The sequence below is a fragment of the Haliotis cracherodii genome, unplaced genomic scaffold (genome assembly GCF_022045235.1).
Source record: "Haliotis cracherodii isolate W230 unplaced genomic scaffold, xgHalCrac1.p SCAF_17, whole genome shotgun sequence".
Taxonomy (NCBI): domain Eukaryota; kingdom Metazoa; phylum Mollusca; class Gastropoda; order Lepetellida; family Haliotidae; genus Haliotis; species Haliotis cracherodii.
The window spans coordinates 24,797,973-24,813,642 of NW_027266272.1; the positions used below are offsets into that span (position 1 = coordinate 24,797,973).

The 15,670-nt window shown below is 42.2% G+C and overlaps 2 protein-coding genes across 3 annotated transcripts in view; one reads left to right on the forward strand and one right to left on the reverse strand.

The window, feature by feature from the left end:
* The window catches only part of LOC139464986 (corepressor interacting with RBPJ 1-like), a 29,276-nt gene extending 27,340 nt beyond the window's left edge, over window positions 1-1,936 (reverse strand). For both annotated transcript variants that reach the window (XM_071246642.1, XM_071246641.1), the window contains exon 1: window positions 1,796-1,936. In XM_071246642.1, coding sequence (XP_071102743.1) covers window positions 1,796-1,867 — 72 coding nt within the window. In that variant the 5' untranslated portion in view covers window positions 1,868-1,936. The remainder of the gene's footprint in view (window positions 1-1,795) is intronic.
* A 291-nt stretch (window positions 1,937-2,227) lies between these two features.
* LOC139465000 (oxidoreductase NAD-binding domain-containing protein 1-like) overlaps window positions 2,228-15,670 on the forward strand; it is a 30,969-nt gene continuing 17,526 nt past the window's right edge. The window contains exons 1-6 of the mRNA XM_071246660.1: window positions 2,228-2,321; window positions 3,077-3,176; window positions 5,498-5,604; window positions 10,377-10,518; window positions 11,314-11,553; window positions 13,206-13,302. Coding sequence (XP_071102761.1) covers window positions 2,293-2,321; window positions 3,077-3,176; window positions 5,498-5,604; window positions 10,377-10,518; window positions 11,314-11,553; window positions 13,206-13,302 — 715 coding nt within the window. The 5' untranslated portion in view covers window positions 2,228-2,292. The remainder of the gene's footprint in view (window positions 2,322-3,076; window positions 3,177-5,497; window positions 5,605-10,376; window positions 10,519-11,313; window positions 11,554-13,205; window positions 13,303-15,670) is intronic.

The following is a 15,670-nucleotide window of genomic DNA, read 5'->3' on the forward strand; positions in this document are numbered from 1 at the left end:
CAATCAGTCCATGACTTCACCATATTAACTACATACATGGACGGGAACACTGAAACAATCAGTCCATGACTTCACCATATTAACTACATACATGGGAGGGAACACTGGTACAATCAGTCCATGACTTCATCATATGAACTACATACATGGGCCGGAACACTGGTACAATCAGTCCATGACTTCACCATATTAACTACATACATGGACAGGAACACTGAAACAATCAGTCCATGACTTCACCATATTAACTACATACATGGACGGGAACACTGGTACAATCAGTCCATGACTTCACCATATGAACTACATACATGGGCCGGAACACTGGTACAATCAGTCCATGACTTCACCATATTAACTACATACATGGGCGGGAACACTGGTACAATCAGTCCATGGCTTCACCATATTAACTACATACATGGACGGGAACACTGAAACAATCAGTCCATGACTTCACCATATGAACTACATACATGGGCGGGAACACTGGTACAATCAGTCCATGACTTCACCATATTAACTACATACATGGGCCGGAACACTGGTACAATCAGTCCATGACTTCACCATATTAACTACATACATGGGCGGGAACACTGGTACAATCAGTCCATGACTTCACCATACTAACTTCATACATGGGCGGGAACACTGGTACAATCAGTCCATGACTTCACCATATTAACTACATACATTAGTGGGAACACTGGTACAATCAGTCCATGACTTCACCATACTAACTAAATACATGGGCCGGAACACTGGTACAATCAGTCCATGACTTCACCATACTAACTAAATACATGGGCCGGAACACTGGTACAATCAGTCCATGACTTCACCAGACTAACTAAATACATGGGCGGGAACACTGGTACAATCAGTCCATGACTTCACCATATTATCTTTAACCATTGTAATCCTATTGAAAGGAAATCTTTCTGTGGCAGTGAAACATTAATGTGTTAATTATGATTAGGCTTAAAAAAATAAAGACATTGTTCTTAGGCAATGTTTTTTGAAAATATAATGTGGGCGGTGTCTTTTTTCTCTTTTGGCTGTCGTAAAAGGCGCCTAATGGGATAGGTTGGCCAGACTTGTTGACTTGGTTGATGCATGTCATTGTATCCCAATTGCATGGATCGATGTTCATGATGTCAATCACTGGATTGTCTGGCCCAGACTCATTATTTACGGACCGCTGTCATATAGCTGGAATATTGCTGAGTGTGGCGTTTGTCAGATCGTGTATATGAAATTTACATTTTTTTTTATGATGGTACTCATAATTTTGTCACTTATATCTGTAGCCTGAGATATTTCCGATCAGACGTTATATGGAGACTTTAGATCATGTAGATTTACAGCTTTTCCTACATTTTAGACAATTATACAATATATGTTATCTTTTTGGATAGACTATAGATCTAAATGTATGCTTATTGAATATAGTTCTAGTTTTGACTTTTTTAAATATGTTTTCGTTGAAGCTAGGGGGAAAAAGTTACACAACCATTCCAGGAGATAAAATCAAAAATGTTGAATCATTGAGGAATACACCAAATAAACCCTGGGTTGTGAATTATGTTAACGTAAGTACAGTCGTTTACAGTTACATTCCATTGTCTAGCATTGCTGCTAAATACTTTTGATTAATCAAAAGGATTTTAGGGGGTACGGGCGAAAGTCTTACCACTATCAGACTAGACTTCTATGTATTGAGATGTCTACAGAGTATATATTCAATAACTTCGAATTCAAGCTATTTGTCTATAATTCAAATGATACTCACTCGTTTTATGTTATCCTTGCTAGCTGGATGGAAGAACTTCTTCGTCATATAATTGTTGAAACCCTTCCCCATCTTGATGAGTATTTGTACAACAGTCCAGTCAGTAAAATATAGGTCTAGAAATGAAACGATGCTCTGTCGTCAAATTCCCGGAAGTAAATAGTCGGAAAACTCCTCGCAGCGTTGATCTATGCCTTAGATCTTTAAAACACACACACACACTGTACAGAGTTTGTATGGTTCAATTGGAAGCGAATGAAAACTATTTTTAAAACATCTTCTGTTGTTGTGTTTTAATAAATTAATTATTTATATGGCAGCATTTCCATCGTCGATGCTGTTATGAAACGTGAGCATAAATTCGACCTTGACATTTATTGAGCCTAGAAGTCATAAAGCGTCTGCACGGCATTTGTCCGAGGCTATATTTATAAGCCCAGTAGTTTTAGTGGTTAGTTAGACCTCTTGACCTCTGAACCAAATGCGAAATAATTAGCATGGTATTGCGATACGTATGTCGTATTAGGTACGTTTCCACATCGTTTTTGTTCAACACAGGCTTGCCATGGGCCCAGTAAAGTTGAAATATTTGTAGTCAGAATCAAATGGAGGTAGTCTTGTCGAAATGTCAAAAATGACGACATAGTGAAATTACCTAGACGAGGAATACGTATTTTGGTGTTAGTCAAAATACGGTTAGTCTGTTGTAAACTTTCGTCGTCAAACCAATCAGCAGAGCTCCAGATAACTTTTTCAGCAATTGAGTTTTTACTTGAAGGTTTCTGTTTAAATTGGGTTATTACATTTTCTTTGGGTAACCAATAGTTTTTCTCTCATCTATTCATCACTCGATTGGGTTTTTCACAAAATAAGTAAGCATTTTGAGATTTCAAAAAACATGAAATAATGTTTTAGATGTATCTAACAGTTCTAAATACAGACTTGACCCGGAAACTAAATTAGCTCGTAATTGTGTTTCGGAAAAGCTCCACTGGGTATTTACGAGTGCTGTTTTCAAAAATTGAGTTTTTAATTTAATTCATGCGATTCTGTATGCAAGTTAATTGAAAGTAATTGGGTTTTGAATAGTTTGTGGGGGCATTTTACGCAAACACGCAGCTTATCTGTAGCTATGAATCAGTTCGGTTGAAAAAGCAATCAAGATTCAGAAAACTTGACCGAACAATGACTAGCGTCTAGATCTATAGGGCAACATTTGACAATAATGAAATATTGACTTGTCCTGTTCTGCGTCATTCAGTTTAGTATGTCCTTTGACAGGTGTAGATACAAGCAGACAATACAGCGACATGTAATGATGTCATCCGCTACACCAACTACAGACCATCTTCAGAGAACAGCTGACAATACAAGACAAAAAGTGAGGATTTGCGTAAGATATTGACAGTGTATCAATGAATTCTTGCAGGAGGCAAATGGCATTAGAACATATAATCATGATTTTATAATGTTTTGAATGACAATCTTCAATGTCACTCCCAAATTTGAAAAATAATCTACAGATGACAATGTCCTAGAAAATGAACCTATCTGAAATGCTGCATATCAGTGGTATTATACCTTGTAGCTTAGGCCACACTTCATATTTTGTGATTTGCTCAAGTTGTTTGTTTGTTGTTAACGCCACATTCAGCAAGATATAAATAATCAAGGTCGAGACCAGGCAATCTTGTGGGCGACATCATAAGCAATGATCCACGCAACTGGTTGACATGAATCAACCAATGCACTGAGCCTGACCATCCGATTCATTTAGTCGCCTCTTACGACCACCATTGGTTTCTTAGGACCTATATTCAGTTTGCAGTGGATAGAGCTGAAGGTCCCGTTCCTCCAAGCGATCTTAGCGCTACGTCGATTGTAACTCCCATCTTTAACACTGACTTACGACAGTCGTAGCGCTAAGATCTCTTTGTGGAACGGGTCTCCGGGCTCCCCAGCCTCATCATAAAAGATGGTACTTGTTGTTTTCCTTCCTGACACTGAACTTTAACTGCGACACGATACTCAGTGGACTTTCCATATAGATGCAATAATCTTAAATGAGACGTTAAACCCCATTTCTAAATGTAGTGACATGTAGTGACTTGGCTGAGGGTGCAGTTAACATGTGACTTGGCTGAGGGTGCAGTTAACATGTAGTGACTTGGCTGAGGGTGCAGTTAACATGTCATTTGGCTGAGGGAGCAGTTAACATGTAGTGACTTCGCTGAGGGTACAGTTAACATGTAGTGACTTGGCTGAGGGTGCAGTTAACATGTCGTGACTTGGCTGAGGGTACAGTTAACATGTGACTTGGCTGAGGGTACAGTTAACATGTAGTGACATGGCTGAGGGTACAGTTAACATGTAGTGACTTGGCTGAGGGTACAGTTAACATGTAGTGACTTGGCTGAGGGTGCAGTTAACATGTCACTTGTCTGAGGGTGCAGTTAACATGTGACTTGGCTGAGGTTGCACTTAACATGTAGTGACTTGTCCGAAGGTGCAGTTAACATGTAGTGACTTGGCTGAGAATGCAGTTAACATGAAGCGACTTGTCTGAGGGTGCAGTTAACATGTAGTGACTTGGCTGAGGGTGCAGATAACATGTAGTGACTTGGCTGAGGATACAGTTGACATGTGTCTTGGCTGAGGGAGCAGTTACCATGTAAGGTGTCAGAAATAAAGAAAAGCTGCACACACCCCTGCACCCTCCCTCTGGATCCAGCAGTGTGTTTCAAAGAAACATTATAATATTATTAATGTCTTCATTTAGCATGTCCATATATTATTGATTTTCCATGTGTTTGTCAGGTTTATTTGTGCGTAGTACATTTCTCACAGACTAAACATAGTTAATATCATCTAAAGGGAGAAAAATCAGTGATTTCTTACCATGTCAATTTGGCATGAGTACCCTGCCATTGTTAATTTAGTAGTACCATTCATTGGCACTTTTATTTAATACAAGGAATTTCAAAACCTGCATTTGCACTGCATGACCAAGTAAAGTCTTCAGCTTCGCTATTCAATGCTCTGATTAATATGTATACATTAAAGTTGTATGAACATCACATGAAGACTATATTCACAGTCCCTGAACTGCATTATTTGCCGTTCCGGCTCGTCCTTGCTGTAGCCGCAAATGAAGCAATTCTGAATCTCACTGGGGCTCCTTTTCAATTTTAATGGAGTTGTTTGTTTCTATAAAACTTACATGTTTTCGGGGACGAAGTGTTTGTGTAATCGACTTAGTAGAAAGTTGAGTAAATTCATTGGCAACTTGTCAGTTTGTTCAGCGGAAGAACCTAACATTTTCAGTCCACTAGTCCTTATAATGATAACATAAAGCAAGACCCTTAAAAATTCCAAATTTCTACTAGTCCTTAGGATACCTTAACTATTGTTCAGTTTGGCAAGGACTCTAGGACCAGTGCCAATTTCTAACACTGATATTTACTCAGAATAGAAAAGAATGGTTTCTGAACAAATACGACATGTACTCATGGCACAAGACTAACATATAGTCTATGAAATATTTTCTTACACAATACATTTCTCTCTTCAAAAATTTAAAAATACAAATTATTCGTTAATGCTGATTGAAGACTTGCTTTTATTCAAATCTAAATTTTGTTTTTATAAAATTCATGTATTCCCGTGATGGTGCAGGTCTATCACAGTACTTTTTATTCCCAGGTGATGTCTCCTGCCACTGTGATGAACATCCAAGACGAGTCAAGCACTGTCAAAAGTCTGGACCTGAAGATCCATAATGAAGACTTCAGCTTTAAGGCAGGTCAGTGGTGAGTACCTACATCTAGGGACTGATGATTAGGGACTTCAGCTTTAAGGCAGGTCAGTGATGAGTACTCACATCTAGGGACTGATGATTAGGGACTTCAGCTTTAAGGCAGGTCAGTGGTGAGTACTTACATCTAGGGACTGGTGATTAGGGACTTCAGCTTTAAGGCAGGTCAGTGGTGAGTACTTGACATCTAGGGACTGATGATTAGGGACTTCAGCGTGAAGGCAGGTCAGTGATGAGAACTTGACGTCTAGGGACTGGTGATTAGGGACTTCAGTGTGAAGGCAGGTCAGTGGTGAGTACTTACATCTAGGGACTGGTGATTAGGGACTTCAGCTTTAAGGCAGGTCAGTGGTGAGTACTTACATCTAGGGACTGATGATTAGGGACTTCAACGTGAAGGCAGGTCAGTGATGAGAACTTGACATCTAGGGACTGGTGATTAGGGACTTCAGCTTTAGGCAGGTCAGTGGTGAGTACTTACATCTAGGGACTGGAGGGGGCACGGGTGGCCCAGTCGTCTAAGGCGCCGCGATTCGCTGTGCAGAGTTGCGTCCCTTGGGCACGCCAGAAACCTATGATTGAGGGTTCGAATCCCGGTTCACCCCGATTATGTTTCTAGGTTTGTCAGCACCATACCCGTGCTCGTGGGTTTCACGGAAGTTGTAAACGTCTGAGACCTGCATTTCCTCCCACTTAAATCTGACATGCTGCGATATAACTGGAATACTGTTAAAAGCGGCGTTAAACCAAACTCACTCACTCACTCTAGGGACTGGTGATTAGGGACTTCAGCTTTAATACAGGTCAGTGGTGATGGCTTGTTGTGTGTGTGTGTGGGGGGGGAGGGGGGGGGGGGGATACATTGATGAGCCCAATCTCACCTGGCCCCCTCCCATATAAAGTCCCTTAACCTTGAACACTTGAACAATTGTCAGTTGGTGTAAAGCAGTCTGCAGAAAGAGATTTGTCAGTGTATATTCCTGAGCTGTATATGCCAGTGCCATTCACAGACAATGTCCACATCTAGAAGGATCTTGTTTCGTAATAAAACTGTCAGCAGGTCCTTAAAGTGTGGTCAGCAGACATCCCAGAGTCCCTCACCTATCGCGGAGCTTGACACACGGCAGTACATATACCTGTCAACAAACAAATCAGGTGTCTACCAGTACAAGAGTAACTCAGTGAAAAATCAGGTGTCTACCAGTACAAGAGGAGCTCAGTGTAAACTCAGGTGTCTACAAGTACAAGAGGATCTCTGTGTAAAATCAGGTGTCTACCAGTACAAGAGGAGCTCAGTGTAAACTCAGGTGTCTACCAGTACAAGAGGATCTCTATGTAAAATCAGGTGTCTACCAGTACAAGAGGATCTCTGTGTAAAATCAGGTGTCTACCAGTACAAGAGGAGCTCAGTGTAAACTCAGGTGTCTACCAGTACAAGAGGATCTCTATGTAAAATCAGGTGTCTACCAGTACAAGAGGATCTCTATGTAAACTCAGGTGTCTACCAGTACAAGAGGATCTCTGTGTAAAATCAGGTGTCTACCAGTACAAGAGGATCTCTGTGTAAAATCAGGTGTCTACCGGTACAAGAGGATCTCTATGTAAAATCAGGTTTCTACCAGTACAAGAGGATCTCTATGTAAAATCAGGTGTCTAATAGTACAAGAGTATCTCTATGTAAAATCAGGTGTCTACCAGTACAAGAGGATCTCTATGTAAAATCAGGTGTCTAATAGTACAAGAGGATCTCTATGTAAAATCAGGTGTCTAATAGTACAAGAGGATCTCTATGTAAAATCAGGTGTCTAATAGTACAAGAGGATCTCTATGTAAAATCAGGTGTCTAATAGTACAAGAGGATCTCTGTGTAAAATCAGGTGTCTACTGGTACAAGAGGAAAATCACAAATTGTATTCAACCTGTGAAGATTCGGGTTAGAATAGGTCTTCAGCAACCCATGCTTGCCGTAAAAGGCAACTATGCTTGTCGTAAGAGGCAACTAACGGGATCGGGTGGTCAGGCTCGCTGACTTGATTGATGCATGTCATCAATCCCAATTGCCTGGATCGATGCTCATAATAATCACTGGATTGTCTGTTTCAGACTCGATTATTTACAGACCACAGTCATATAGCTGGAATATTGCTGAGGGTGGCGTTAAACAACAAACCAACCAACCAACAAACAAACTATATTCACTTGAAAATTCAACACTCTTGTAGAAATAACCTGTCTGACTGACTGTGGCCATCAGACCAAACAAAACAACATTATCTAGTAGAACATCATCTTCCCGAGGCAAAGGAGTTAACTGACTTTAAAAGTCCAGTTTCCACCCTTGCCGAACTAGGCTGGTATTATGGAGTTACCTTTTGTCTGGACTAACGAGTCTATGCATAGTCCAATCAAAATCACACACCGAAATCCAAATTTGGTTCGTAAACTGTCGTGCAGATTTCGATCGATTGCAGGATTTGCAAAGCATGTGCATCGCCAATTCGTTGTCAGCAGATATGTTTTTAATCAAGGTGCTCACATGATTTGATGCATTTCGCTATGTAAGACCCGTTTTATCACGATATAGATCTTGATTATGAATCAGATCGTCCTGAGTGGGCGCCCCTATTTTGTGTGAAGCAAATGCAAGTGATATGAGATTGGTCCGTACGGTAGGAGAGGCTTAGAAGGGACATAATTGCTAATAGCCACTGGTGGCGCAACGATCGAGCCCAGTAATTCCAGCCTAGTTCGGCAAGGGTGGAAACTGGACTTTTAAAGTCAGTTAACTCCCTTGCGGATAGCCACATCCCTGGTGTAGATACAGTAGGGGGCTTCTCCATGTGGTCGTCACCGGGTCGCTAACACTGTTTTGACCATGATATGGTGTTGTGTTCAGGGTGGATAGCCACATCCCTGGTGTAGATACAGTAGGGGGCTTCTCCATGTGGTCGTCACCGGGTCGCTAACACTGTTTTGACCATGGTATGGTGTTGTGTTCAAGGTGGATAGCCACATCCCTGGTGTAGATACAGTAGGGGGCTTCTTCATGTGGTCGTCACCGGGTCGCTAACACTGTTTTGACCATGATATGGTGTTGTGTTCAGGGTGGATAGCCACATCCCTGGTGTAGATACAGTAGGGGGCTTCTCCATGTGGTCGTCACCGGGTCGCTAACACTGTTTTGACCATGGTATGGTGTTGTGTTCAAGGTGGATAGCCACATCCCTGGTGTAGATACAGTAGGTGGCTTCTTCATGTGGTCGTCACTGGGTCGCTAACACTGTTTTGACCATGATATGGTGTTGTGTTCAGGGTGGATAGCCACATCCCTGGTGTAGATACAGTAGGGGACTTCTCCATGTGGTCGTCACCGAGTCGCTAACACTGTTTTGACCATGATATGGTGTTGTGTTCAGGGTGGATAGCCACATCCCTGGTGTAGATACAGTAGGGGGCTTCTCCATGTGGTCGTCACTAGGTTGCTAACACTGTTTTGACCATGATATGGTGTTGTGTTCAGGGTGGATAGCCACATCCCTGGTGTAGATACAGTAGGGGGCTTCTCTTTGTTGTCGTCACTGGGTCGCTAACACTGTTTTTACCATGATATGGTGTTGTGTTCAGGGTGGATAGCCACATCCCTGGTGTAGATATAGTTGGGTGCTTCTCCATGTGGTCGTCACTGGGTCGCTAACACTGTTTTTACATGATATGGTGTTGTGTTCAGGGTGGATAGCTACATCCCTGGTGTAGATACAGTAGGGGACTTCTCCATGTGGTCGTCACCGGGTCGCTAACACTGTTTTGACCATGATATGGTGTTGTGTTCAGGGTGGATAGCCACATCCCTGGTGTAGATACAGTAGGGGACTTCTCCATGTGGTCGTCACCGGGTCGCTAACACTGTTTTGACCATGATATGGTGTTGTGTTCAGGGTGGATAGCCACATCCCTGGTGTAGATACAGTAGGGGACTTCTCCATGTGGTCGTCACCGGGTCGCTAACACTGTTTTGACCATGATATGGTGTTGTGTTCAGGGTGGATAGCCACATCCCTGGTGTAGATACAGTAGGGGACTTCTCCATGTGGTCGTCACCGGGTCGCTAATACTGTTTTTACCATGATATGGTGTTGTGTTCAGGGTGGATAGCCACATCCCTGGTGTAGATACAGTAGGGGACTTCTCCATGTGGTCGTCATCGGGTCGCTAACACTGTTTTGACCATGATATGGTGTTGTGTTCAGGGTGGATAGCCACATCCCTGGTGTAGATACAGTAGGGGACTTCTCCATGTGATCGTCACCGAGTCGCTAACACTGTTTTGACCATGATATGGTGTTGTTTTCAGGGTGGATAGCCACATCCCTGGTGTAGATACAGTAGGGGGCTTCTCCATGTGGTCGTCACCGAGTCGCTAACACTGTTTTGACCATGATATGGTGTTGTGTTCAGGGTGGATAGCCACATCCCTGGTGTAGATACAGTAGGGGGCTTCTCCGTGTGGTCGTCACTGGGTCGCTAACACTGTTTTGACCATGATATGGTGTTGTGTTCAGGGTGGATAGCCACATCCCTGGTGTAGATACAGTAGGGGACTTCTCCATGTGGACGTCACCGAGTCGCTAACACTGTTTTGACCATGATATGGTGTTGTGTTCAGGGTGGATAGCCACATCCCTGGTGTAGATACAGTAGGGGACTTCTCCATGTGGACGTCACCGAGTCGCTAACACTGTTTTGACCATGATATGGTGTTGTGTTCAGGGTGGATAGCCACATCCCTGGTGTAGATACAGTAGGGGGCTTCTCCATGTGGTCGTCACCGGGTCTGCTACAGAGGGACGGGATGCTGCAACTGGCAGTCAAACGCAGCCCTCATCCACCTGCACACTGGGTGCATACAAAGGTCAGAATTTTTTTAGATTTGGAAGTGACACAATTTCTAAATTTATGAATTAAAAAACTAATACATAGCAGTAGAAGCTAACCTGAAATCTTACTGGCCTGGACAGCAATAACACATAAGAACACCAAAACTCAGCCTGAAATTCTAACAGTCTTCAGAATAACTCTATCATTATCTCGGTGGGACTAACTGGGTAGTACAAAAGTCAGCTGCTGATTAATCTTTGATCGAAGTGATCAGAAATTTTATCATTGATGAACAGACATTGGTGGCAGCCATAAACTTTTTATATTTTGACTTCTTTTCTGAAATGACTCAACGGATTCATCTGAAATTTGTGTGGATGTGTGTTACTTCAAGGGGATTAAGTGTCTTCAAGGGATCAAAACTGGAATTTCAATATGGCCGCCAGATAGCCATTTTTGACTTGGAAACAAGATTAATAAGATCTTCTTCGCAAAAACTTATAGGGCATGAGATTTGAAACTTTGTGAGAGGATCACGTCATGTAGAACTCAGTTCGGTTCAAGGCATCTTGATCGTAAATCAAATATGGCTGCCAATGGCCTTATTAAAAAATGCAAAGCATTCTGAGTCATTGGTCATAAACATCTCCTCTTGATTGCACATTCTGATCAACATGATCCAATTTAATCATTTATGTACAGAGTCTGTATTTAGCAATTACCAATCAGTATCAGTGTAATAAACTTCCATTTAACTAATTCTGTTTTCGGTCTGACATACCAAGATTTATTTATGCATCTACCGGTATGCTTGGCTCATGTTTACCAGTGCAAGGTGGGGGCTCAAGTGGACCTGCGTGTGGGTGGCGACTACTTCTATGACCCACAGCCAGGCGAGGAGCCTCCCACAAACCTGCTGCTGGTGGCGGGTGGGGTCGGGATCAACCCCCTCATGAGTATGCTGAGCCACGTTCATGATCTGCAGCAGACGGCAACAACACGCAGCATGTGCCCAAACAAGGTCATCCTCATGTTCAGTGCCAAAACCAAGGAGGAACTTTTGTTCAGGGTATGGTGACAGTTTGCATTTACATTCAGGTCTGGTTTTAAAGTTAGTACCGGTATTAAATTTTTTAAAATTGAAATTATTCTCACAGTTCAACTGAAAATAGAATGGGATTTAGTGTGCAATCTGTTTTTCCTCTATTAGACACCAGGGCCCACTTGCACAAAGCGATCTTAGCGCAAAGATGATCTTAACTCCCATACTTTAACACAGGCTTACAATAGTCTTAGCGCTAAGATCGTTTTGTGAACGTGGCCCCAGGGCATTTATTAATTTTGTGCAAGCCGTTGACCCGGCTTCTCTTTGAGGCCTGTTGTCTATTTTGTTTAAAGCTGGCACAGTGGCAACTCACTTCCTTGCCGAATCCAAACTTCTACAGTCATTCAAAGTGTACATTTGCAGAAAACTTTCAGTTGGATCTGTGGACTGCACTTCAGACTGCAGTCAAATAAATGTACAGATTGTTCCATCCTGTGTTCCAGGTGTAATTTCTACATAAGCAAACAGAACCTGGTGTGAAATGGGAATTAATTCAAGTTGTGTTTGATATGAAATGCCTTATCTTTGACAACTGAACATTTAGCCTATGATTTCTGTGTACACCACTTGATATTGACGATAGATAGACACATATCTTGTTTCATTATGCCTCAAAGTGAGATTGACCCATGAGAGCAGAACAACTGACACCACATGAGCCCGTATACCGTCATTAAAAATCTAAGATGGTTGATACTCGCCAAATGTGAGGCTGTATGCCAGTAACAGCCATCTTGGATTTTCACACATCCACCTCATATATTTCACATACAAATTCTGGTACATTGGTTATTCAACACTGTTTGTGTTTTTATATAATTAATTGTGATGTGCAAGGACAGACATTTTAAACAAAAATCACGTTCATGAATTTATTGATAAAGACTATAGTTAAACATTTCCACAAGGTTTGCCTGCTAAGGTTTGAAGAGTAGTCTCCCTTTGATCCAGGCACCATGAGGGTTAAGGGTTGTTGGTGTGAAGTTATTATTTTGACATGATATGTGCAAAAAAGACAACAAATAGTGAAAGCATAAATTTGTGGTGGTGTCTTTAGTTGCTGTACCTGGTGTCATATTAAGTGAGCAGAAAAATATTGGGCGAGGCGCTAATAAAACAAAATGAAACAAATGACAGTCGGAGTTGCACAGTGAACACAAGACCAAGCCAGGAGAAGTGTCAGTATAGTGTGGGAGGAAAGCCTGAAGTGATGCAGGTCTCACTCTGCTGAAACCCACAAGCACGGGTATGGTGCTGACAAACCTAGAAACATAATTCGGGCGAACCGGGATTCGAACCCACATTCGTTGGTTTCTGGCGTGCCCAAGGGAAGCAACTCTGCACAGTGAATCTAGGTGACTGGGCCACCCATGATTATTTAATGTGGAAGTTCCCCTGATAATGACTATTTAGACATGTTCGTGTATCACTTTAAGGAAAATACTATTGCTGTGGTAATACGTGTGAAGTAATACAAATTGACCATTCAGCATTGAGACAGCTAAGTATGTTTAGTGAAATATATTTTGAGATCTTTTAATGATCAAGGGGTAAGGAACTTTTCTTGATAGTTCAGATTTCTGATACCCAGTACTGACATTTAATTTGTTTTTCAGAAAAGAATTGATGAATTATGCAATATGAAGTCAAACAACATGTCATCAATGTATTTCATCACAGAGGAGACAGCTGGGAAAGGAGACAACTTTGTTTGTAAGTTCGCTTTGTCTGTTAACATGGTTGACATGGTTAAGATAATATTAAAGACTGTTTATCCCTTGAGTAACTGGGCCAAACCTTCAGTAACTGGGCCATCCCTTGAGTAACTGGGCCATCCCTTGTGTCACTGGGCCATCCCTTGACTCACTGGGCCATCCCTTGATTATCTGGACCATCCCTTGAGTAACTGGGCCTTCCCTTGAGTAACTGGGCCAAACCTTCAGTAACTGGGCCATCCCTTGAGTAACTTGGTCATCCCTTGAGTAACTGGGCCATCCCTTGAGTATCTGGGTCATCCCTTGATTAACTGGGCCATCCCTTGAGCAACTTAGCCATCCCTTGAGTAACTGGGTCATGCCTTGAGTAACTGGTCCAAACCTTCAGTAACTGGGCCTTCCCTTGAGTAACTGGGCCTTCCCTTGAGTAACTCGGCCACCCCTTGAGTAACTGGGTCATCCCATGAGTAACTCGGCCATCCCTTGAGTATCTGGGTCATCCCTTCAGTAACTGGGTCATGCCTTGAGTAACTTGGCTATCCCTTCAGTAACTGGGTCATGCTTTGAGTAACTGGTCCAAACCTTCAGTAACTAGGCCATCCCTTGAGTAACTGGGCCATCCCTTGAGTAACTGGGCCATCCCTTCAGTAACTGGGTCATCCCTTGAGTAACTGGGCCAAACGTTGAGTAACTGGGCCATCCCTTGATTATCTGGGCCATCCCTTGAGTAACTGGACCATCCCTTGAGTACCTGGACCACCCCTTGAGTAACTTGGCCATCCCTTTAACTGGGCCACCCCTTGAGTTACTTGGTCATCCCTTGAGTAACTGTGCCATCGCTTGATTAACTGGGCTATCCCTTTAACTGGGCCCACCCTTGAGTGACACAGTCAATCCTCGAGAAATTGTATGCTTTATTTCATAGAAATACAACCCTGAATAACAATATCAGATCAAAAACAAAACCTCAGTTGTTTTCAAGGGGGGTAACATCTTGTTTCTGGTTTTGGTTTTTGATACAAAGTTCCCTTTCCATAAAAAAAAGTCTATGCATTTGCAGATAAGTAGAGATTGGTGTACAAGTCTTCCAACCTATTTAATGATTTGTAACCAATCAGGTTGAGGAAGTGTGCTGTAAATCCTACCGCACACATTAGCAAACCTTTTTCACGGTACTATCCATAGCCCATAGTAGCGGTCCTACTAAATAGCATACAGGGGCCTCCACGAGAAATCTCTTAATTGTTTCATAACAGCTTTAAATGCAGGTTAAGTAGGACTTCTTTCAATATCAATACTGAGTTTGTTCCAGGTATTGAGGGAACCAGTGTTAAATGTTCTTTTGAAAGATGATGTTCCGTTTCTCAAATTATAACTGGATTTGTCGGATACATTTGTTGGAGTCAGTCAGATATATATGATGACCATTGATTATTAATTATAATATGTAATGATGACCTTAACATACGTCTGAAATTACCATAAGATCTGCATTGTTGCACTGCATTATGGACTGTCAGACGTCTGATGAAACCTCCCAGACAAATGCGGTCATTTCCAGGCCCTCTTGGACCTTAAATACTGTAACTCCCTGGTAGAAACATGGAATAACTGTTAATAATCGATGAACAGAAGAGGGCATATGGTAACGAGTGCTGACATGATTAGGACTCAGAGGGCCAAATTGGATGCCTGTATGTTATCTGACGTGGAAGGAAAGATGGGTGGCACTTGACAGTTATGTTTACAAACAAGTGACGTAACCCCGAATACTCTTACCCCTGCTAGAATCTAGAACCAATCTGATCAAACAAATTCATTTGGTTGGTTAGTTTGTTGTTTAACGCCGCACTCAGCAATATTCCAGCTAAATGGCGGAGGTCTGTAAATAATTGTGTCTGGAACAGACGATCCAGTGATTAATGGTCAGTTTTGAATCTTTTCAAAATTCACTATGATGGCATTCCCAAAGACATACAAAAGTATAACCATTGCTACAATTGGGCGTCGAGGGCAAATTTCAAGATTCTTGCAATGGCCACGCCCACACTGTTATCAGGGATGGTTCCGGGAGTGTAAGGAAGGTTTCGCTCACTGAGGAGGAACTTGGTCAAGCCTGATCCCGGCCACCAATTTCTCACTTCTTCAGTCCAAGATGGATAGTGCAATAAAGAGGAATGATGAAATGACACGAAAATAACCTTTACTATTTACAAATCTAGTAGACCGCCTCCGTGGGCTAGTGGTAGAGCGTCCGCCCAGAGAGTGGAAGGTCCGGGGTTCCATCCCATATGCGTCATATCAAAAGACGTAAAAAGATGGTACTTGTTGTTACCCTGTCTGGCACTCGGCATAAAGGGGCTAAA